The following is a 24,907-nucleotide window of genomic DNA, read 5'->3' as shown; positions in this document are numbered from 1 at the left end:
ATTCTTTTTTTTAAGAAGCTTAGAATAAAGAAGCTTTAAGATTCCTTCCACTATTGATGTTTTAAGGTTTTTGTTGAAAGAACTGCTTTCAACGAAAAAGTTCACTCCCTCACTATTTAATGAGAGTCAACTGTGTGTCATGTGTTACTATAAAAAAAAATATGGGATGGAAAAGACTCAGTTTTTTCCCTCAAAAAACTAACTTATGAGATCATTATTTTTAAAAAGATTTATTATATTATTCATACAAGAACTGGGGTGTAGGCCAGAGGTGTAAGGGGTTAGAGGATTCACCAGAGACAGAGTGGGGAGCATAACAGGCAGATCTACTGAAATACACTGCTGAGGGGAGCAGTGGGCGAGACAGGAGAGGTCTGCTGCACCATGTGGGTCAGCTCCCTGACCGGGGATTGAATTCTTGCTGCAGTGGCTGGCAAGAGCTTGATAGCACTAGGCTTAATCCCTGCACCACCAGGGAGACCCAGGGTTAGATTCTTTACTATGCACACTGAAATTCTTTATTTTTCTCCCTGGAAGACCTTAACTTAAATTGTATTCAGCAGATGTGTGTGATCACACACCATATACTGGCCAGGGCACTGGGCACCCCAAGAGCCACAGGTTTGGTCTCTGCCCTCTAGAAGCCTGTGCCCTGTTGAAGGCTGGGATTCTGTACAGAGCCAATAAGTGGACACCCTGGTTCAGTTCTGCCACTATTGCTTCCCTTAAAAATTAGCTTAGCAGGATTCCACGCCTAGGCATCTACAAAGAATACAAATACACTGATTCAAAAGAAAACCTGAACTGCTACATTCATTTCAGCACTATTTACAACAGCTAAAATTTGGAAACAACCTGAATACCCCAAAATAGATAAACAGATCAAGAGGATTTGTCATATACAGAGCAATCAAAAAAGACAGACTCATGTCATTGGCGGCAACATGGATGGAGCCAAAAGGGAGTGTGCTAAGCGAAATAAGTCAGAAAGAAAAAGATAAATATCATGTGGTTTCACTTTTTTAAATTATTTTTTACATCATTGTTCATTTTTAAACAATGTTTGCTTCCCCCCTCCTCAGGTGTAGTCCCCATAGAGTTTCCTTCCCTAATGCACCCCCACACCCCCGCCCCATGCACCATCACCTCAGTCCCCTGTGCGCCTCCCTCCCTCCCTCTGATCCCTCTCCCGCCTCCTCCCCTGCAGGATCCTCTGGTTTATAATTGTCTATTTTTGTTTTATTGTGTATTTTGTCTTGCTACTATTTTTTCCACATCAATGTCTTATTTGGTTCCTCTATATTCCTCCTATACGTGAAACCATCCAATATTTTTCTTTTTCCATCTGACCTATTTCACTGAGCATAATTCCTTCACCACCCAAGTTGCTGTCAATGGCATGAGCTTATTTTTCTTGATTGCTGAGTAATATTCCATTGTGAATATAACAAAACTGAACAAAGGGTCAGGAGAAAGACAAAGCTTGCAAGCTGACCACAGATCTGAGGCACACAGCAGGGATGGGGCAGAAGGTAAGGAATGAGGGAGATGGACTATGTGGTGGGAAGACTATGGGCATGACTCCTGAGGGGAGAAATCAAATAATATACAAAAATGAACAATGATATAAGAAAATAATTTTAAAAATCATAACAAATGAACTGGAAAATAAGAGAAAGAAAATTAGCTTAGCAGAGTCTTATGTTCCTGTGGCTCTCCTCTCTTTCTTCCTGAAAGACTTCAATCATTAAAACTATTTTGAGATACTTATTGGCTTCTTTCATGATGAAATAACTAGGAGATAATTCCTCCAGCTTGTCTCCATTAGGACACAGAAGCCATGTGATGAAATGAGATTCTAAAAGGAGTAAACAGGAGCATTAAGGACATCCAAAAAGACATCTGTTGAATCTGGAGTTAGTGTGAGCATGTGAGACTTTTTCAAAGACAATTTAGAAAGCAGATTTTAATGGGATTGCTTGTGATTCTTTAAGGCCTACCTTGGGAAGGTCATCTCTGCAGTCATTCTCAAAGGAGCTTGTTTTTGGTTGACTTGGAAAGACAAAGTGAGAGGACCTCTTTATTAGCATCTATGTGTTTTTCTAATTGGAAATAAGAAGTAGATGTGCTCAGTAAGCACATATGTGCCCAGAGATTTGGTTGCTGTGAATACTTTCTATAAATCTAAATTATAAATAATGATTAGAGAGAAGAAGCAGGTGCAACGTAATATGCAAAGCTGTTAGTTGCTATTTTTCCAAAGTGGCTGTAAATAGTCCCATATACAAGAAGATGGAAAAGTACGGAGGGAATTCATTGCATTGGACCAAGTATCCGAGACCCTTAAAGGACTTTCTGAGCACTGACAATTTGAGAAGGTTACCCTTATGACTCAGTGATCAGAAACATTTCAGAAACAAGGATGGTAGTAAATTTTGAGTCAGTTGGTATCTGCAATGCCACTGGGAAGGGGATATGGCGGAAACAACATTTCTAAACTTAATCATGTTGCTGGCTAGTGTGTGTTTTACAAGAAGTAAAGATTCCGATTATTTCTAGGTTTGTTGTTTTTTTTTAAAGTGACTGCATTTTACTCCGCCTACCTAATTATGGTCAAAATTATTATTCATCTTTTGCCCAGTTGTTCCCTTCTGATGAATCCATTGTTGCTGCAGTATCTGAAGACATTTTGTGGAATAAATGAGGTGGTGTATAGATCTTAGACAGGAGAATCCAACCCAAACTTGTTTCATCAATCCTTGACCTGAAACTATGAAATTACCTAACAACAACTGAAATTGGACTTCTTTTAAATGAAAATCCAAGTGTGCAAAAACAGCCTTTAAAAACCTGAAAAGAGGGCCTCCCTGGTGACACAACCTGTGAAGCTGTCTGCAGCCACTGCAGCACGAGTTTGATCCCCAGCCAGGGAGCTAACCATATAGCAAGCAGACCTCTGTTGTCTTGCCCGCTGCTCCCCTCAGCAGTGTATTTCAGGAGATCTGCCTGTTCTGTTCCCCACTCTGTCTCTGGTGAATCCTCTCACTCCTGCACCTCTAGCCTGTACCCCAGCTCTTGTATGCATAAATAAATAAATCTTAAAAAAAACTGAAAACAAAATCAGAATTTAATTTTAGATATAGGTTGCCCTAAAAAATGTTCACCTTAGTCTACACACTGAAGATTGCTAAACTAACAGTGAATGGAAAATATCAATAGCTAGAGTGTAGTTGGTCTTAAAACAAGTTTTGCAAGCCCAGGAGTGAAGGTATTGTGACTGGACTGAGATCATTCCCAGATTTGTCCCCAGAGCAGAATTCCCTGGTGTAAGCGCTTATCTTGGTTGCAGAGTTTGTCTCCAAATACAGTTTTGCTCTTTCCAGAAAGCAAATCCATTGTATAAAGGTCAGGGATATTCCTGGCAGCAGACATTCAGAAGAACATACCACAAACTCTTCAGACAAATCCCATGAAGAATCCACAAAGGTGCCCAAGCCTTAGTTAGTACATTAGGCTGTGTGCATCCCACTGGGGCTACTTGGGAAGGCATCTTATTTCATCTCGATGTAAAAATTCCATTTTTTAATTGTTTTCTAGCTTTGCTAGGATATCATTATTATTATATCAAGCACCAATGTAACTAATTAAACAATTTGGTGAGTTTAGATCTTGGTGTGTATGCATACCCTCCTGTGACCACCATCACAATCAAGGAAGTAAACAGATCAATCACTTCCAAGCTTTTCTTTGTGTATCTTCTTTGTTGCTATTTTCTTTTAAAATTTAAAATCCAACACATGACTTTATAGTCAAATCTTGTATTCCTTACAGTGAATAAGGGAAAGAACTCCTTCCTGGAAGAAGAAAGCCAAGACACTATGCCTGAGGCTTTATTCATGGCTGTGGTTGGTGGTGATAACTCTGTCTCCTGTGGCTTCTGAGCTCCCAAGTCCCTCTGTGCTTAACAAGTGACAGAGACATGTCTACGAAGCAGTGGGTGTGTGACTCTAATTACCCTTTTCAGAAAAAGTCTGCAGCTGCTAGATGTGTGTTACTTCCCAGGGATCCAGGAATGAGCCCTGAATCGATGTCTGTCTTAGGACATCAAAGATCATTGTCACACATGAAAGGCGACCTCAGCATTGATGAACCTTGGGACACAGTGTGGCAAGGCTTAGTGGCTTCCAAACACTGGTCATGAGTCAGAATCTCCTGTGGAGGTTTTCAAAAATATAGAGTGAGGGTGCCCTATCAGAGATTGTGTGATTCTTGACAGTGGGCCTGGGGTTGGGCCTGGATGTTGGTGTTCTTCAAAGGTTTCCCTAAGCAAGATGAGCCCACCCACGCTCAGACCAGTGCTTGCAACCATCTGAGGGTATTGAAAGGTGAGGGTTCCTCTGTCACTGTTTCCTAACTACATAACCATGCACTATAAAACTTTGCCTCATTTCTAATGGGAGACTTTAAATGGCAACCCCAGGCTATGGTTAGGATATAACGAACTACGTGTGAGAAATATCTGGTGCACAATAGACACTCAAAAGAATTCTTTCAAGACTGTTCCTGTCACTATGGATTGAATGTTGGTGAACCCCAAGAGGCAGATATTGAACTCTGCTTTCCAAAGCAATGGTGTTTAGATGGGGGACCTTTGGAGGTAAAGAGGATTAAGTTAGGATATAAGGGTGGGACCCTCTTGATGGGATTAGTGGCTCCACAAGATCTACAAGAGCCTTGTCTCTCTGCCTGCATACACCTGGAGAGGCCGTGAGAGGGCATAATGAGCGGTCAGAAGCCTGCAAGCCAGGCAGAGAGCTCTCACTTGGAATCAGTTCAGTCAACACCTTGATCTTGGACTTTCCTGCCAGCTGTGAGACATAAATCTCTGTTGTTTAAACCACCCCATCTGTAGCATTTTGTTAAGGGAACTTAAGCAGATTAAGAGGTAGGCAAATACAATTTTTAAATTGTACAGACTTAGGAGAGTTGCTTGGGCAGGGGGAGTGGACAGAATTTTGTCGTGCAAATAGCATCCGTGTGAGCAGCTTTTCAGAGGCTGTGTCCAGAGAAGCTCAGCGTGGGCGGCCCAGCTCCGCGGCAGAGGGGACCCGAGCCAATGTTCTCCAGTAGACTTTGGCAGGACATAGACTGAGGTGCCCTAGGAACTTGGAAATCGTGGGAGAAGTGATATCTTCTGAGAATGAAGATAAATTAAAATCCATTGCAATGAACATGGGGGAGAAAATCAAGAGATGGTAATTAAATGGTTATAGAGGCGTTTAAGAGCAACCACATATTTCATCAAGGAAAGCTGGAGTGATCTCTAGGAGAGATGGACATGACTGAAAATTGTCTACTTGAAAACGTAATCAAATGTTGTCTCCATTTACATTGTGTGAGATGAAAGGAGATTGTCAGCCCTCAACACAGAAAAGGAAAGAAGAGCCTCAAGGGACTGAAGCAATTGGGAGCATTCAGTTTTATGGTGTTCTTTTCATTTATGGTGGAGTCCAGGAACCCAGAGGTGCTGATAACTCGCTTTCATGACCATCCAAGCCCACCCTGCAATTTCATTCACTCGTTGACCATCAACCATTTGTGTTCTGTCAGGCAGGTGTTGTGTGTGCATATCACAGTCACTGCTTTGCTTGTGATGTGTATGATAGTGTGTGTGCAATTGCCTTTTCTAAGAAGTTGCATACATTTAAAATGATTTTCATTTGGCCAAGAGCCACAGATCAAAGGGCATAGTATTTGATTATTATGACCCAGGAAACATCTGCTCCTTTAGTATTTGTGAAAGGTTTTTTCTACTGTACTAGTTAGTTTGCCAAATATACAAGGCAGACAGAAGAAATCCTGAGATCCTAAACTTTGCAGGGGGTGAAACTGGTATATAAACCTGAGAACACAGGTGCGTGGAGTTAAATCATTTAAGCATGCCTTCTACAGAAACACCCAGTGATTAGAATCTTGCAGTTTCCAAAAAGGAAAATACCCAGAGCTACAAGATGAAGTTACATTTATTCTGACCCATAAGTATCACTAATTTTGTAAATAACAGGGTTATTTTTACAACAGCATTTTATAGTATAACACAGATCTGTGGCAAGTATTTTAGCCTAATTTCACATAGAAACATTGGTAAAAACTTAATGGACGCCAAGAATTATTTGGCGCATGGACGCCAAGAATTATTTATCATACTCTCCAAATGAAGAACCAACTAGAAAATGCCAACAGCAAAAAAAAAGGGTGTTGATTGGTTGGCATTGGGGGAAGAGGTTGGGTACAAACGTAAAAAGTAAATGTGATTCTAAGGTGGAATTTTTAAACAAAATATGACTTGGATAATTGGATATGATTTTCTTTTTAAGCTAGAGTCATCAATCATTTTTCCCTATTCCATCCATCCTACAGACCTCAGTTCTGAGCAATATTGTTTGGTGGAAACATCTTGGCAGTGACTGTATAGTGAAGGCTTAAATATTTTTTAATCATTCCAGACAAGAAGACATTTTATTTTACGTGAAGAGCAACCTATGAGATGGGAGGCTCTCAGCAAGATAAACAGATGAGCTCCAGTTATACTCACAGGCACATCCAAGGAATAGGGGAGGTTAACTTTCTCAAACTAAGGGGTATGGAACAAACAAGCCTGATTCAATGTCCTATGGAAAAACCAGCCAAGGCATGGGTCGCCACTGTCTTCTCATCAGAGGACTACTCATGGGCTGACACTAGGGTCTCATCACAGACTGCCCCCAGCACCATTGCTTTCTTTGACCATAATCCCTGAGCAGTATGGAGCACCATCAGGGTCAGATCTCTTCACTAAACTTTTGAACCTGTTCACACGTAATGGTTGCAGCCTTTTCTCTTGCTTTACTTTCTTTTTTTAATATTTTATATAATTCTTATATCATTTTTCATTTTTGCACAATGTATGCATTTTCATTTGGTTATATTTCCCACACTGTTGCACCCCGCTTATTTTGACCCCAATCCCTCCTCTCTCCCCATCCGCCCCATAGTGTGTCTCTGGTTTATAGTTGCTTGTTGAATTTGATTTTTACTTTGTATTAATTAGTCTTTTTCCTGGTCCCTTATTTGGGTTTTCTAGATTCCTGCTGTGAGTAAGACAATCTGGTATTTTTCTTTTTCTTTCTGACTTATTTCACTGAGCATGTTCCCTTCTAACTCCATCCATGTTGTTGCAAACTGCACATGTTTATCTTTTTTGATTGCTGAGTAATATTCCATTGGTATATCTTGCTTTACTTTCAAAATGACTTTTCCTAAGGTCTGCAATAGGGACACCATGCATCCTAGGAGCAGTCCTTGCCAGCTCCTTCTCCTTTGGTGGAAGATTTCTTCCTGTACAAGCTCTGCAATGGAAGAGGTGGCCCATGTCTTTGGGAGAACTTGTTTCTGATCCTTCTGGAAAAAGTGACTCAATTCTGCCCATTAGATTCACTGGAAGAGCTGAGACAACCACACGTATAAACACCACTTTCTGGACATCTGTTGCCTCTATTCAAGAACAACAGAGCCTTCTCTTATGTAGATGTGTATTCCTCTAGTGATTCCAGGGCAGCCAGAGCTGAGAGGCACTCATTTAAACAAGGTACCTGTTTAAAGAGTTTCAAAAGCCAACAGGCACTGCCAGCAAATTTACTGGGAGTATTTTCAGAAACACGGTCCTAAAACTGACAGCATCTGTTGTAAGAGCTTCCCAAGCTAAATCCCTGCCACATTTTGTTGAAACATCCCCTATGACCCCACATGCTGAACCCTAAATTATACTTATCCTGACAATACACCTGGAGATGCCATGTTTTTCAGCCCTCCATGCCACCTCACCTGGTGTTCTCTCCCGGGCCCAGAAGCCCCTCACTGCTGCTCCAGGTAGGAAATGCCCACCTTCTCCTTTACAACCCAGCTCACCCCCACCTTCTTCCTGACATACTCATCCCACCCACAGCAAACTTCAAATCTCTATACCTCTCTGGAATCTCGAACACTTCCCCATCATAGCGCTTGATCCATACTGCCATTCATCATTTGACCTCTCTGTGTTCCCTATATGTGCTCTGGAAGGGAGACAAGGCAGATAGTAGGGAGTGTATCGTTGAGAAGTTGTTCAAGAATGAGCTGCTTCCTATCACAGGACCTTTGCAGCTTTTCTTTTCTCAAGTAGTATGTGCTGTTGCCGCATCTTTATAAGGAGAGGGAGAAATTCAAATGTTACCTCCTAAAAGAAGCTTGCAAGCAGTGACTTCCCAGTCTGTCTCTATTACCTTGGCCTGTTTTATTTCCTAGTACTATTTAATGATCATTTAAATCTCTCTCACCTACTTATTTACTTATTTAGTTAACACTTCCCTCCTCTTTAATGCAAGTTTCTTAAAAGCAGCTATCCCTCTGTCCTACCTGCTATTAAAACTAGGGCCTAGAATAGTATCTGCATCAATATAGTATGTGGTAAATAAATGCTTGTCATTCACCAGCTTTCAAATCAGAAAGATCTGGATTTAAGTCTTAGCTGTATTAATTCCAGTGTCTGAATCTGCGCAAGATACATAAATTCTCTATACCTCAATCTCTTCCATCTGGAGGCTTTCTTACTATCCTATAGATAGAACCATTTTTAAAGTGAAAAAAAAATAATACTGTACTCAATGAGTAGATCAACCAAAAGTTGCATGCAAAATCCAGGGGAAAAAAATGAAAATGTCAGGGGAAATAGTAGGTTTTAGAATCACACCAATTCACAGTAATTGTTCACAATAATTGGATAATACTTCCCTAGCAGGGCTGCTGCTGAGATTTAATAAGAAGGTGTTTGAGGCCTACCTAGCAAAGACCTGCTCTTTCTCTTTCTCTGTGTGCAAAATCACTCCCTATTCAAACCCTGCAAGAATACTGAACATCAACAACCTCAAATTAGATCACTCCATTTTCAAATAAAGTTGTGCCAACTCATATTTATATTGAAATTCATCAAACTTGTCCCACTATTTGGCATGATTTGGGAACCCATTTGGTCTGAGCTCTCAGGCAAGTTATATATTGGAAAAAAAATTAGAAGTGTGTGTGTGTTCACACAATGTTTTAAAGAAGTTTATTTAATAAATAATTAAGTACAAATTCTCAACCATCTGTATATTTCTCAGAGCTCAAGCAACTAAATGCGGATCTTTGGAATTTATTCAGAAAACACTCAACAAATAGGAAAAAGTGGAATGAACTGGAGGATTACTGGTTAGGTTTATCAGTCACGCCTGCATTGCCAAAGATGTTCTACTGAATTACAGAGATTTGAACACACTTGCCAAATCAGAGGAGTTGGGTGTAGCTTTACTTCTGTGTGTGAGTGAGGCCTTCCATGGCCAAATGGGAGTTGGAAGAAACTCAAGAAGTCTTTTCAGACATCTGATCTGCTGCTAACACTATAATCTGGGAACCCCTGGAGTTTAACAAGGAGCTTCCAGCTGTAGGAAAGACTTAATTCCCATAAAAGTATCATGTTTAATATGAGAATGGCTCTACTCATGTTACTCACATGTGTTAACAAGATTTCTCTAAGCCAGATGGGTAAATCACACCTTGTCCATCCCTCTGCTTGCTGATCAGCCCCATCCATCATTCCAGCTCTCTCTACCTTTTTTTTTTTCCTCACTGTTCGCTATTCAGGATGTTTCTATGTTATGCCTAAGTCATTCCATTTATACATTTTAGTTCTCCCTGTTTCATATTTTTTAAAATCTTATAACAAAAACACTCCTATTCTCAATTCTGTATCTGACATCCCATGAAATTGCATTTCTATCCATACGGCTCTTCTGGATCAGAGACACTGAAAAAACAAAATCAGTTTTGTTTTTTTTTTTTTTTAACAAGATGCTGTGCATTTAAAACTAATCCTCACCAGTTGTCGTAAGTGTGGAAATATTTATTTTTCCTTTTTAATATCAGCTTCCCCTCTCTCCTTGTAACATCTCTGTTCTCTTTCTCCTTTTTAAGGGTTCTCCTGGACTCTGACCTTGACCTTGCTACCCTCTGACCTTGGGCAGCCTAACATGTAACAGGTTTTGATCAGATCTCTCCAGGATTGCTTTGCAGTGATCATCCAGTGATGATGCAGAGACCTCAACACTGGGTTTACTGTTTTCACATGACCACATGTATCCCTACTGCCCTCCCTACCTTGTCACTATTCACCAGTTACCCAAGCTCCATATTTGGGAGTCACCTTTATACTTACTTAGTCAATCACTAAACTGTGGTCATTTTACCTCTTGTGAACATTAATATTCAGAAACCCTATTTAAATGAGGTCAGGAGGTGGGAGAGAGAGTCTCCACACTGTGCAAATCAGCTTCAGGACCCAACATGCCTGTCACAGGGAGAGCTGCTGTTACCCTCCCACAGGGACTGCATAGGCAGATATCTCCCTGTGGTTAAACATATTGTCAGCCCAGGTTGTTGGTCCTGAATTCAGCAAGTGTACAATCTGATCATGGTCGTGAATGAACTTTCCTATCTGCCTTCTTTTCTCTGTTTCTGAAAAAATCCCTACTTGTTGCTGGAATAATGGATTGTTTTTGTTTAAGGTCAACAGTCTCAAAAAAATGGTTTGAATCTTTCCTCTCTATTTTGTTGTTAATAGAATAGACCTTGCACAAACTTTGCCTCCTTTTACCTGGAATATTACAGCTGCTCTCATTATCCTTAATGTTGGATTCTGCACCTTCCTTCTGTACCTTCCTGCCTGTGATGTTTCACCATCCAGGCTATTGCCAGGGGAAGCTAAGATGCTACGATAAAGAACTCAGCCTGTCATTCTCCTGTATAAACTCTTTAGTAAACTTTTATAAATTTCAAATGTCTTAATGTTACCTATTAAACCCTCCATGACCTGAGCCCCCCACCCCATATCTCTCCGGTCCCATTTCAACTTCTTCCTGATTTGCCCTTTTAACATGTTAGGACTTTGAAATTTTCTAAAGGTTCCCCATGTGCAACCTTTGATTCCAGAAGCCAATACCTTCACTTAGGTCATTGCCTCTGCCCAGAATTATCATCTTAACTTTATATGCTTGAACAATCCTTGCTTATCTTTTAAGACTCTGTCATGACATATCTTCTTGATAAACTTCCCTTGAAGGTGGATCTGTCATGCTGATCCTTAAAATGGAATCTCCAGTTGGATGTAATAAAATAATGTCAGTAGCAGCAGAACTCCAGAGGGAAGTAAGATACATCTGGTCATGCTCCTGCCCCTCCCCAGTGATGAGAGCTTAGACAAATCATTCCACTGCTCTGGTTCTAAATTTCCTTTCTCCTAAAATCACCTTTTTAAGCTAGAAGATTTCCAAAGCTCTCTCCAGTTTCTACTTCCCACGTATTTTTACCAGGGGCAAAACATCTCAGAGTTGTCAATAAATCAGCAGCTTAGCACAACTATAAGCCTTGTTTATTGATCACTCTTAGGTGATTTTATATGGAGTCAATATATGTGTTAAATGTATTCAAAGTAATTCTTAATATACTGAGAGGAAACAAACTGACTGTCTCTTTAGTCCCATTTTACTTTCTTTTCCATTGATGAAAGATAACCCATTTGGGGGTGACAGACCTTGGCAGGAGGGAATGAGCATGGATTTTGGAAGTCAGATCTGGATTCAAATATTAGCACTATCAGTTACATGACCTCTCCAGGATTCATCAAGCATAATTCAAGCTTGACAAAACACAGGATACATGGGAGACACTCAGATGTTTTGTGTTAATATTTTTATTATTATCATTTCAGTAGCTAGAATATATTCCATATAAACCAGCATCAGCTAACCAGAAGATGCTCTGATGGGAGATTAAGAAGCAACTCAAGGATATTATTGCAACTACTTTATTTTACATATAAGGAACATGAAAGTCAGAAAGAGTCAATGATATACCCCAAATAATCTTCTACCTACTGATGTTACATGGACTTGAATTCCATTCTTCTGGGTCAAAGTTGAATGCCTTGCCTTTAACGGATGCTTCTCAAACTCTAGCTGTATCTCAGTCATCTGGACAGTGTGCCAAACAGATTGCTGCACCCCACTCCAGAGAGCCTGATGCAGTCAATCTGGGCCAGGACCCAGGATTTGCCTTACAAACTCCCATGTACTACTGACATTGTTCTTTGGATTGCAGTGAAATAGACATCTCAGCTCTGAATAAAGTAGGAGTGGTTCTAAGCTTTCTTAATTAGTTCACTCTCAGGAAGTGATAAAGACAGAAAGATGACACCATGTGTCTTGCTAATCCCCCAGCAGGCTCTGTGCGGGCTACCCCACTGACAGTGAATGGAGGATGAGCTGTTCTCTCATTCTTGGTTTTCCCACTACACTGTGAGACGGGGAGTGTGAGGCTTCAGAAAAAAACAGACTCCCCAGATTTATTTTATGAAATTCCAGTTTGTTTGGGCTGACATGTTTATAGTCATGTTTGAAACTTCCGGATGCACATTGAGATCTGCAGCGTCTGAGCTGAGAAATTGGCTCCAGGGATCATCATTTACTCCTGTGCGGTATAAAATCTTGCAGCTTTTGTGTTTCAGTGGTGGGAGAAATTACAGCACAGCCAAATGCTATCTGGGAAGATGGCACAAGAAATATGTTGAGGAACTGAACACTGAAGCCTATTTATCTCGCCTGAAAAGAGGGAATGATCCTATCTCCAGCATTCATTTCTTAAACAGGCAGCGGAGCCCTCCAAGCTCCTATTTCCATAGAAACAATCGTGCTTTACCACGTTTTATGTGTTGCAAAGGGTTTTAATGAACTTACCTGGAAACCAAATTCCCACTTGTAAAATAATTTCTAAGGAAAAATGTCTTCTACTTTGGGGTGAGAAGGACAGAGTGGTTGAAAGAACAAACAAGAAGTATTTGTTGAAAAAGGAAGTATAGTAGTAGATTAGATTAGACCTCATGGCCAACAAATTTGATGCAAAAATCAGTGTGTTTTGAACCTCATTCAGTTTCCTTACCTGTGAAGAGCAGGTAATTTACTTAAGCAGGTAAACCCATGTGAAGATTCTCTCACACTCTGTCTTGGACAAAGTAGGCACTCAGTAAATTACTATTGTTTTTTAAGGAGCTTGAATTCTCTGATCACTATTTCTACACTATTATCTTTTCAACCCACAGAACTTTGATCCTTGAAAACCTAGAAATAGGAGAGGGTAGCCCTTCAAAGCCCTCCTCTCTTAATTATGCAGAACATGCAAAGCATTCAGTTCAAATCCAAAGTTTATATGCCCAGATCTATCTCAACACTCAAAAAATATTAGGAACTCTTCATGCAGAATCTATCTACTTCAAAAGGCAAATTCATGACTTTTTTTGTTAATCATATTTAATTGAATTTTATCTACTTTTTACATTTTGAATTTCCTCATGAACAATTTATGAAACAATTTCATAGTATTTCCTCCTGGAGGAAACCTGATTTTTTTTCTCTCTGTTTATATTACATTTGAACACTAAATATTCAAGGGTGATGTATTATATTTCTCTGGGTCAGCCCAGGGAAACATTGTGTGTGCTTCAGCATGGATGTTTGCTGCTTTAAGTAGTTATTTCAGTAATAAACTCATTTTCTAGCACCTACTGCATGTCAAATCTGTTCTCAGTTTTGGGGTTTGTGAATGGAACAGACCAAAAAAAAAAAAAAAAAAAAAAAACAAACCCCTGTCTCATGGCAGTTACAGTCAAGAGGGGAAAAGAATGGGTTTAAGATGGATGATAAAAGAGGTTGGAAGAGGTGAGGAAGAATTGAGTGTGGAAGAAGGTCATATTGGATAACAGCAATAGGGCTAAGTTAGCTGATCATAACCTGACACTGTTGAGGGAGTGAGTCATGTAGAAGCCTGAGTAAAGACTGATCCAGTTAAAGAAAATCACAGGTGCAGAGGCCCTGAGGTAGAGCAGGTCAGCCCTGATTTAGGCATAGGAAGGGGATCAGTAGGTCTAGAGTGAGTGAGTTAGTTAAGAGGAAGCAATAAGACGTGAGATGAGAAATGTACCAAGGCACACTCATACCCCATTTTATTTAGTTTCATTAAATGTACTTGTCTATTTTCTTACACCATTGTGCATTTTTTGTACAGTACGTGATTTCTCCTTTCTGGTGTATTTCCTGTAATTCTCCCACCACCAGAGCACCCGTTATCTGTCTCCACAGTCCCTTGTGTTCTTCCCACCTGTTTTGACCCTTCTTCCTCCCCCTTCCCTGCTGGATGCCTCAGATCTATGGTCAGCTTGTAAGTTTTGTCTTTTTCCTGACCCTTTGTTTGGCTTCCCTATATTCTGCATATATGTGTAACCATCTGATATTTATCTTTTTCCTTTTGACTCATTCCATTTTTAATGAAAATTTTCTCTTTTACTTTTAGAAAAAAAATAAGTGCTCTTGGGGGATTTTGAGCAGAAGAGTCAGGTGATTTATCACTATTGTAAGTCAAATGACTTATCAATACTGTAGAATGTGGGAAGGCAAATGTAGACTGATGACTTAGAAAACAGATGTTGGGAAGGAGAGAACGACATTGTGAGTTAGGACTGTGTTGAGACTTGATCGGGTTCTGGATAGTCTTTGAGAAAGACCCAAATGGATTTGCTCATGGTTTGTGTGGTCATGGGAGAGCCTCCTACTTGGTGTTATAAGAATTGATGGTATGGACCTACCTGGAGAATTCACTGTCCTGAAACAGGTGGAGGCACGGAGAGTCCACTGATCAAAAACATTCTCTTTTAAAGCTCCTAAAGAAATGCTCATATGCCACTTATTCTCAACTCAATTTTGCTCCCTTCCTTGATAATGACTGGAGATGAATGTTCTAGAAGATTAAGTTGCCTAGTAGCATTCACACTGCCATATCCTTCCTTTGATAGTGTATCGTGCATGTAGTCAGTAAACTTTGTTTCTTGTTTCAAGCCTACATATATCAATTTGTTAATCTTTCATACATTTTCATTTTATATATTTTTATTGTGGTAATATTGGTTTACATTATTGTAAATGATTCATAGATATAAGATCACATCTATTCAGGTATATGTCCCCACCCCACACCCACTAGGAGGCACCCCTAATCCTCCACCACCGTCTATTGGGCCCCCTCCCATCATTGCCCTCATATGTGAAATACAGAAATAAAAGAGTCAGACAAAATCAAACCAAAAATGAATCCTAAAAATCAGACTGTAAAGTTGAGGCCACCAATGGGGGAGGGGAATGTAGGGAGCCAATGTCAGTCCCTTCATAAATATAATTAATTTTGCAAATAACTTCAACTTTCAACCAGAGAGGGTACATTTGTGGGGGCGGGGAGGGGAGGGGAGGTGTAAACATTCTGGATTCTTTTCCTCTCTAGGCCTGGAGGGCAGACAGTTCCTCATACTTAGAGATCCGTGACCTCTGGTGCCTCTCACATGCATCCCAGTCTGTCCAGCTAGTGGGCCATGTTCCCAATTCTTCTCTCACTTGGATTTCTAGAACAGTTTCTTAGTCATTTTGCTTGTGGTTTCATCACCATCCAATCAGTTCTTAGAAGCCACAACCATCTTTCAAGAATATAAATTCAATGCTATGTCATCTCTGCTTTCAATTCTTCATTGGCTCCCCAGTGCTCTCAAAACAAAAAAAAGCAACTCCTTTTGCATTATTAAAGCATCTTTGTGATCTGGGTCTGTGAATGCAGTGAGTAAATGTGTGGGAGGTGTTTGTAGGTGTGTATTCATGCAGAAGGCTGGAGTGCAGGGTCGGTGTGGGAAAATAATTCTTTCACATTTCCATCCAATGCAAGACAACCCTACAAGTATTTCTGAGCATCTTGTATGTGTCCCACATTGACACAGGTGCTGGGGTACCCCATGGACACGTGAGGCATCTCCTGTTCCCTTGACGCCTACACGGGGGCTGCAGTGGAGAGACTGCAATGAGGAATACAAAGAAGGAAGCAGTTATCAAATATTGTATTGAGATCAATGCTGGCTCATCATGGAAGATTAGACAGACACTTAACTCACACTTGAACCAAGCAGGTTTGCTGGGGAAAATAATATCACATGAACTGAGCCATTAAGGATGAGTGGTGTCAGAAAAAGATGGGGAAAATGTAGAAAGAGTAGAAACCAAGAGAAAGACCAAATTGCATTTTAGACATAGAAGTTCAGTGAGTGGGTTGTTTGGATAGGAGCAACACAAAATGGATGGGATGGATGAGAAAAAATTGCATTTCAAGATAAGAGGCTGCTGAAGGAAGGCCATTATCAGGGAACTTTTGTGAGAAACATCCTCTAGCATGGCAGTGTCTAAAAGCAGACTGTAGAAGTGATGCCGGGTGGCTGGAGTCTAGGATCATGTTAGCAGATTTGGTGAGAAATAGAGAGAGGTTGTTTTCTGGGGGTGGAGACAATAGTATCTGTTGAATTGGATTATATTGAAGAATTTTATATTTTAGCATCTAGGAAACACTTAGCAAGCATTGTTGGTGACTCCTGGAAGGCATGATTGAATCTCTATGTGTGGTCAGACTCACACTTCCTCCTTTGAACTCCCAGGGCACTTTAAACACATTTTCTTATGAACAACTAATCTTCCATGGGCTTCATGAATAATGTGCCTTCCTTTTCTCCCCTTGCAGTCTCTAAGCTTAGTCATGATTTTATCGCCCTCTGTTTCTTGCATATTTCACATGGCATATAATCATTATCAGCCATTTTTGAAGAATGAAAAATTCCAGGCACAAATGGCATGAGATGGAAATGACATGAAGGTCAAGGTCACCAGGTAACAAAACGATTACTGAGCAATAGCATCTGAAATCAGAGGGTCTTTCCAAGGTAGGTTCAACAATTCAGAACTCAATTAGTTTAGACTCTGCTTTGCAGGGAAGCCCAGGGCTCACTGAGTACTGAGTATGGCACTGGCCCAAGGAATGAGCCCCAAGAGGCAGCGGGGCAAGCTTGTGTGAATGAAGACACATTCTCACCTGTCTCTCTTGGCCACATACCAGCCTTATAGCAAGTGTCTTCACTGACAGGGGAGATACTATGATCACGAAGGTGGTTTTCCCAGAGCGAGGCTTATCCATTGTACTCTGGATGTGCTGACCCCTGCAATTTCCCCAAATGTGTGGGAAACTTGACTTCATAATTTGTGAATTTCAGTTTCTGCTTTTGTCAAATGGACCTAGTAGTAAAATACCCAAGATGGTTTGCAAGGATTAATAATAATAATAATAATGACTTTTGTAAATAGAGCATTTGCTGTGTGCCCTGCAATATCGAAATGTTTTAACTGTACCACATATTGATCCATGTCCTGCTCAGGACTTTATTAGGAAGTGTGCACTTTTATTATCCTCATCTAATGGTGAATGTAGCACCCAACACAGCAGAAGCATTCAGCAATTACTAGAGAAGGAATCAAATAAACAAAAAACTATTCTTCAGAGTCCTTTCTTCAGGGACAGGGATGCTAATTAAAGCTGGCACTTCCTTCCCCAAGGTTCCTGTCTATATATTAAACACACACACATACTCATGCACATATCTAATGTGATTTTCTCCTGATGAAATGGAGTCTGTATTTGTAGATTTCAGTTGAAGGTTATCTTTTCTTAAAAGAGCATTTCTTATTTAAACAAGTATTTCCTGTTAAAAGTAACATATATTATCACTATGTGGTAGGCAGATCTGGGCCAGTCACGACAGGAAACTGGCATGTAGAGAATGAATGTCTGCATGACCCACACCCCGAAACCTGTACATTCACTGGGCCCTTTATTCACCGCCCATCAAGAATGGTTACGAACTCAGCTCGGTGCAAAGGGAAACTCTCTGTTCAACTGGGCCTTACTGTTCCAACCTTGCAGATAAGGGAAATGATTTCAGTGATAAAGGTATATGAGTGTGTGTGTGTGTGTGTGTGTGTGAGAGAGAGAGAGAGAGAGAGACAGAGAGAGAGACAGAGAGAGAGATGGCTCTTGAGTACTATGAAAATAATAGTACCATGTAGTCCCTACAAATTCTTTATTAAACAAAATGTAATCAAGATAACCTTGCAATTTGGAAACCATCTGTTGGTTTCTCTTTCCCAAAAACTGCTGCCAGGCACTGGATGAGCCACATAGGGACTCTCGTGCCTACTGCCTGAGAGAGCCAAGCTGATGAACTGGTCAATCTGGGGGGAGCGGGGTCCTGCCCCAAGTGAGCATGTAGGTGTCATGGGCCTAAGAATTGATGTTGAAGTTAGAACTCAAGGTCCTGCCACAGCCAGTGCAACACCCATGGAGATGCCATTAGTCACACAGCTAAAGCCACCTGCTCTGCTTCCAAGGTCGCTTGAAGCCACAGCTGGGGAAGTGGAGCTGAAGAGACCACAGTGCGTCTAGCTGTAGGGGCTGAGGCTGGCAGCCCTGGGGAGGTGGGACTAATTCCCTGAGAAATAGTCCCTTGTGGCTTCTGGCATCTGCTGCTTCTCTCTCTTTCCAATAGCCTTTTTCACTCCTGCTTTAGATGACATCTCCCTGACAGTCTCGGAGAATCTCACCAGAAAATAGGCTCCCTTTAGTTCTGGAATCTGTCACGACACTGGAATGAAGGATTGCTGTCTCTTCCCGGCTGGCTCCCTCCTTAGCTCTCCTCTCTTCCTTTCAACTTTTCTTATTCCCTTTTCTCTCCTGAACCCCACCCCTTTTCTCACCTCTCTTTCCCGTGCTCTCCAGATCTTGCTCCCAGGAAAGAACTTGATATAAATATTTACACTTAAGGATGAGCTTAACACCACACCACATGCTGTTTTCCCAGAATTCAGTTGAAATCTTGCATTTTGAATTTATTTCTTGTTTCTCTTTGTGATTAGACCACAGTAAAAACGCAGCACAGCAACATTCGTGGTCTTTACACACACACTTCCCCACAGATACAAGAAAAGCCTTGAGTGAGAATTGCTGAGGTCAAGTTCCAACACCTTGATTTCTACCATGTAATTTTTGTTGGAAATAAAATGTTCTCTCATATTCACAACCTGAGAGGTTGCAAATTAGGCTAATGAGAGACAGCTCAGCAGGGGAGAAGGGTATACTTTTTATTAATACTTGCACGTGCAGTATTTCACAGAAAACTGGTGAAACTCAAAGAAGCAGTTGAAATCCAAGGTTTATATACCAATTTAACTAACATCATGGAGTTTGGGCTTCAAGAGATGATAAATTGTGGAGAAGTGACTAGGAAATATATGAAGGAAACTAATAGAAGATAAGGCTTATTTTAGTGAAGACTGTTTGTGAAGACTCATCTCCATGCCAACTATCTCTCTCTGGAGATAAGAATTGCTCTCTTATTCTTGTTACAGGAGAGGCAGATACAGCTTCCTGAGGGAAATTTATGCCACCTTCACAGAGGGAAAGGTATGATTTGTCTTTAGGTAGATAAGAGAAATACAGAAGCTATAGCATCTGCTTATTCTCAAAAGCCTTCAACTCAACATAAACCTTGTACGAAAGTGTCGTATTTTGTGGTGGCATACCCTGATCCCCTTCATCATCTTGACAAGTTACTTAAATCTTTTGCATTTCAGTATCCTCATCTACAAAAGGGGGTTTATTTTAACACCTGCCCTATCAGGATGTGGTGACCACCGCTCAGTGAGATCATTTATGTAATGCACACACCCTCTGCCTGGCATATGTTAAGGGCTCAATTGTGTTGCCATCTTTATTATAATAAAGAAAAGGACAACCTTTTTTCCCACTTTCTATTTTTTTATAATTTTTTTAATATTATTATTTTTTATTTTTATATCAGTGTTCATTTTTAAACAATATTTGCTTCCCCCCACCCCTCAGGTGTAGTCCCCATAGAATTTGTCCCCTTAGAATTCCCTTTGCCAGTGCACCCGTGCACCATCACCTCAGTCCCCTGTGTTTCTCCCTCCCTCCTTCCCTCTGATCCTCTCCCGCCTCCTCCCCTGCAGGATGTCTCTGATTTATAATTGTCTGGTTTTGCTTTGTTATGTTTTATATTGTTATTATTTTTTTACACTGATAGTTTATTGGGTTCCCCTATATTCCTGCTATAAGTGAAACCATCCAATGTTTTTCTTTTTCCTCCTGGCTTATTTCACTGAGCATGATTCCTTCTAGTTCCATCCATGTTGCAGAGAATGGCATGAGTTTATCTTTTTTGATGGCTGAATAATATTCTATTGTGTATCTATGCCACATGTTCTTGATCCAGTCTCTATTTTTGGGCATTTGGGTTGTTTCCAGGTTTTACCTATTATAAATAGTGCTGCAATAAACATAGGTGTACAGGTTCTCTTTTCAATGAATGTTTTTGTGTCCTTTTGGAAGATCCCTAGGAGTGGAATTGCTGGGCCTTATGATAGCTATTTTTAGTAGACTGAGGAACCTCCAGACAGCTTTCCATAGTGGTTGGACCAGTTTGCACTCCCACCAGCAATATAAGAAATGTAGGAGAGTTCCTTTTCACCACATCCTCACCAGCATTTGTTGTTGCTTGTTTATATATATATATACACACACATATTATATAATATGCCATTCTTACTTGTATAAGGTGGTATCTCAATGTGGTTTTAATTTGCATTTCCCTGATGATAAGGGATGTTGAACATTTTGCCATATGCCTGTTGGCCGTTTGCATTTCCTCTTTGGAGAAATGTCTTTTAAGTTCTCCTGCCCATAAGAAAAGGACAACCTTTAATATCATCTTTGAGGATCATTGCCCTAGGTCAGTCCTTTGCAGTGGAATAGAGCAGACACTTCTTATAAAAATAACACACAAAATAGTAGTGCCATGAGGACGAAAGCTGTATGCCATATTAAATTGGTGAACTCAGGGACCCACTCATTTTAGGTCAGAAAGGCCAGGAAAAGGAAATTAGACACACACAAAGAGTCATAAATCACAGAGAATATTATATTCTTACAAAAGCCCTCTTTTCCAAAATGGCGCTAGAAAGTCATTCTTCCTCAAGGGCCCCCTATTTCCCTAGATATCGCATCAGATGAAGCAAGAAACTCATTGAAGCCACTACTCCTTTACAGAATCCTGCTGCAGGGTACTTGTGAAAGGCCCTTGAGAGCCAGAAGATGCTGTAGCTAGAGTTATAGAAAGAGCTCAGAAGCCAGGTGGTAGCAGGACTTCAGTGGATGGGGAGGGGTGTGCCTCTGTGACTCTCAGCTGGTGGATCTAACAACGGGAATGCTTTTGTCTCACAGGAGGACTTGCTGGGAATTAACAAAGCAAATCCGTGGGTCCTTATGTGAATTTTGAAAGATGGTAGCGATTTCTTTCCTGGGAAATGAGATACGGGTGCTTATTTAAAAATAGTTTGCCTACCTCTATAAATCAAGTTGAAAAGTATTTGCTGAAACTGCTGAAGGGAAAGTATGAATTTAGGAGACACAGGAAAGTTTGAATTCAGGACCTATTACTTCCCCACTGAATGACCTAAATCAAGTCACTTACTCTCTTTGTACCTTATTTTTTCAGCTAAAATATTATATGACATCATATTAAAAGAGACAGTTGACTTTACCCAGTTAATTTCTGTAACTTCATGTTTCTGAACTGTTGACTTCCTATAGCTGCATGTTTGCAGGAATGGCACAGATGGTTGCACACATCATTTCTTTTCCCATCAGCTACTGAGACCTGCTTCCCTTCAGTGGCTTGCTGACATAACTGAAATCAAGTTTAGATGGATAGGTGGTTGGGTAGATGATACAAAGATACAGATACAAAGATAGCTCTCATAAACATACTGTCCACTGTCCAAAAGGTAAACACTTTTATAAGGGCCAACTTGATGGAGTGAGTGGGGTCCTGTTGCTCAGAGAGGGAGATAACCCTGGGGGCTGGGGAGAGCAGAAAGCCTTCATAGGAAAAAAAAAAAAAATCAGAACTAGACTAACTAGACTTAGGAATAGGGAGGGTTGGCAGGACCATGCAAGAGCAAAGTCATCTCTTACATTTGGGCCAGCAGTCCTTGAAAGGGTTGTCAAAGCTGCCATGTGCTGAGCAGGGGGATCCCCAAGGTTGCATTCAACTGTCCACATCATCAGCCATGAGGAGGCTGTAGCAACCCCACCTTGAACTAAATTGAGATTCCAAGATGGAAGAGTTCCCCACAGTAAGTTACAGAAGTAGGATTTAACTTTAGACAGTGTCTGCATCTCCCCAAAGCTTGCATATACTGTACTGCTAGTAAGGAGGAGAGCTTCAATTAATGGTTGCTTTCTCTATGATGTCCCCTTCCAGCCACCAGCACCCACCTTTTTCCAGGTGGGGCTCACTTTACCTTCTTGCGCTCCCACTGTGGCCTGTAGGGACAGCTATTCAAGAGCTAGTGTACTTATTGATCCTCCCCTAAGTAGCCTGTAGGTCCCCCCCAATAGTGTTTGACATTATTCACCATTCATATACTGTTCAAGCTCCTAATAGCAGTTTAATCAATGTTCATGAATAGCCAAATGAGTACCTATTACCTACCAAGCACTGTGGCTGCACTTTGGCAAGTAAATTAACCTCTTTACATTTCTCATGTGTAAAATGTATAAAATGTAGATGGGCATAATACATATCACACATACCACACACAACTATAGGGAGGGATTAATTATTGATAAAGCACTGCCCTGTTAGCGGGAACATAGCAAGTGCTCAGTAAATGTTAGCTACTGTTGCAGTCATGCTTCATTCCTATAATCACATCTAAATAGAGACCTTTAAATAAAATGCTCTAATCTCAGGTTCACCAAATAGAAACTATTTTCTGAGAGGTTAGATGTGTTACAGAAAAGCAAGCAGCAAGGAAATAGACCAAGAAATGGCAGGAGAGGGAGGTCTGTAAACTATACTCATAAAGGCTTATGTTTCCTAGTAAATTCCAGGGATCCTATGTTGGGTCCCGGCCAGTGGATTCTCTTTACCTCCACTATCTAGATGGGCTTCAGCAGAGAACAGAGAACAGGTAGTGATGAAGCCAGAGGGGTCTGGCAGAGCCCAGACTCCCTGGCCACACCCACAGAGCCGCTCAGGTGGCTTGTCTGGTTTGGATCACCCCAAGGCTGGGGAACCACCTGCCTGGTGCTCCCCAGAGGCCAAGCATCCCCTGGCTTCCCATTTAAGAACACAAACTCCAAAACCCTCTGAATCTGACTCACCAAGTGTTTTTAACAAGCACCCCAGGTGATTTTTATCATCAGGGAAGTTTGTGAAACTTTGCTTTGAGACTGACTGAAGCCTGACTCTCTAGGATAATGGGGGGTACTTATGCTCAGGGGGGAGGCATTGAATGCAGATGTCCTTACAAGGTCTGGCTCTGCCCCCACCCCACCTCTTCCACCCTTGTTTGTAAGTATAAGGACTAAATTGATCTCCCTAATAATGCTGAGGATGTGTCAGCAGGGACCGGAGCAGCCCCAGAGGAGTGGCAGGTGGGAGGAGGCTTCGGTGCTGCGCTCCACGGAGCCACTGAATCATAGATGTTTTGCTCCTGCACTTTTCTACCTAGAAAAGCTGCCCATGGGCTTTTTGCTGAAAAGGCTGTAAGGCACCAACCGCCAAGGCTGATTTTTCCCTAGCGTCCTGAGAGGGAGCTGAGCAGCTCTCTGAACGCGCTGGGAGAGGAGCCAGCAGTCGCTATAGCAAAAGGGGGACACTCAGGAGCTCCCCGGGCAGCAAACTCGCGCGCAGGCAGCCCCCACCAGCCCCGCGCTGCAGCCTCAGCGCCCTGGGGCGCCGCTGCTCTCCAGGCAAGTTTTCTGAGTGTCTCCTCTTCACGGACGCAGCAAAGTCTCCAGCTCTCCAACAGATGGTCCCCTCGCAGCTCTGAAGTCCAAGTACTCGCCGGTGGCAGCGCAGAGTCCCCAGACCTGACGCGGTGTTTGGGGGACCCCACCCGGCAAATGCCAGCATCAGCATGAGAGGCTGGACTTTAGTCGGGGTCGGTCCTCACCCCGGGGGGCCGCTGCTGTACCCCGAGCCTCTGCGAGGAGCTGCTCTCTTTTCCCCCTAGCCAGGCTTTGTTCCCAGCAGCTCTTCCTCGGATTGTCTAATTAACTCCCTCCGCTCCACAGAGGGCTGGAGGCTGGCATGCGCTGCCCGCCCGAAAGATGCTGACTCTAGAGTGGGAGTCGGAAGGACTGCAAACAGTGGGTATTGTTGTGATTATATGTGCATCTCTGAAGCTGCTTCATTTGCTGGGACTGATTGATTTTTCGGAAGGTAAAGTGGTCGCTCCCAGGCTGTGCCTTTGGTCAGGTCTGGTTGGGAACGGAATACAGACCTACAGACGCTGCAGAAGTTGAGCAGGCTTAATAGCCAAAGTTTTAAAATATGCATGCTTGACTTGGAGCAGCCTGGCGTTGGACAGTTGCTGTCTGTTTACCCAGATATTTGATGTTGGGAGGGCAGGATCGGGTACCTGTACCTTTCTATTAGAATCCTCTTTCAGAATGATATTGGGGCTGAAGTCTATTCTGTCAGGATGGGAGGTTAGGACTCTACTACGGGGTGGTAATACAGGCTGTTTTTTTTTTTTTTTTTGATTGTCAAGTTCATCTTGGCAACCACGCCTTAATGTCATTAGTCATCCCATGCTTTGAAGGCGTACCCTGGTTTGTGTGAGAAATATCCTCAGTGTGCCTCATTAGTTAGGTGGTACGGGGGTGGAGCTGGGTTGTTGGTTATGATATAAAATGGGTAGGCTTTTGGTTGGAAACTGAATTAATGGGTATTTAGCAAAAATGTGCTTTGAACACTTGATGTGCAAAAGTGTTTCATTTGCATTTGTCAGTGAGCCACTTTGCTGAT

At 41.5% G+C, this 24,907-nt stretch overlaps 1 protein-coding gene and 1 pseudogene across 2 annotated transcripts in view; both read left to right on the top strand.

Moving 5' to 3' along the window:
• KCNIP4 (potassium voltage-gated channel interacting protein 4) overlaps nucleotides 1-24,907 on the top strand; it is a 413,140-nt gene that overhangs the window by 220,354 nt on the left and 167,879 nt on the right. Inside the window, exon 1 of one of the 2 annotated variants that reach the window (XM_054687958.1) lies at nucleotides 24,057-24,319. The exons of the other annotated variant lie outside the window; for it this stretch is intronic. Within the exon in view, the coding sequence (XP_054543933.1) occupies nucleotides 24,208-24,319 (112 nt within the window). The 5' untranslated portion in view covers nucleotides 24,057-24,207. Of the gene's footprint in view, nucleotides 1-24,056; nucleotides 24,320-24,907 lie in introns of those variants that run through there. 2 annotated transcript variants of the gene reach the window in all.
• Nucleotides 17,089-17,237, top strand: LOC119230246 (U1 spliceosomal RNA; annotated as a pseudogene).

The sequence above is a fragment of the Talpa occidentalis genome, unplaced genomic scaffold, assembly GCF_014898055.3.
Source record: "Talpa occidentalis isolate TD23 unplaced genomic scaffold, MPIMG_talOcc4v2.1 talOcc4.6, whole genome shotgun sequence".
NCBI classification, from domain to species: domain Eukaryota; kingdom Metazoa; phylum Chordata; class Mammalia; order Eulipotyphla; family Talpidae; genus Talpa; species Talpa occidentalis.
The sequence above is the reverse complement of the archived record's forward strand: the minus strand, read 5'-3'. Positions and strand labels throughout refer to the sequence as shown.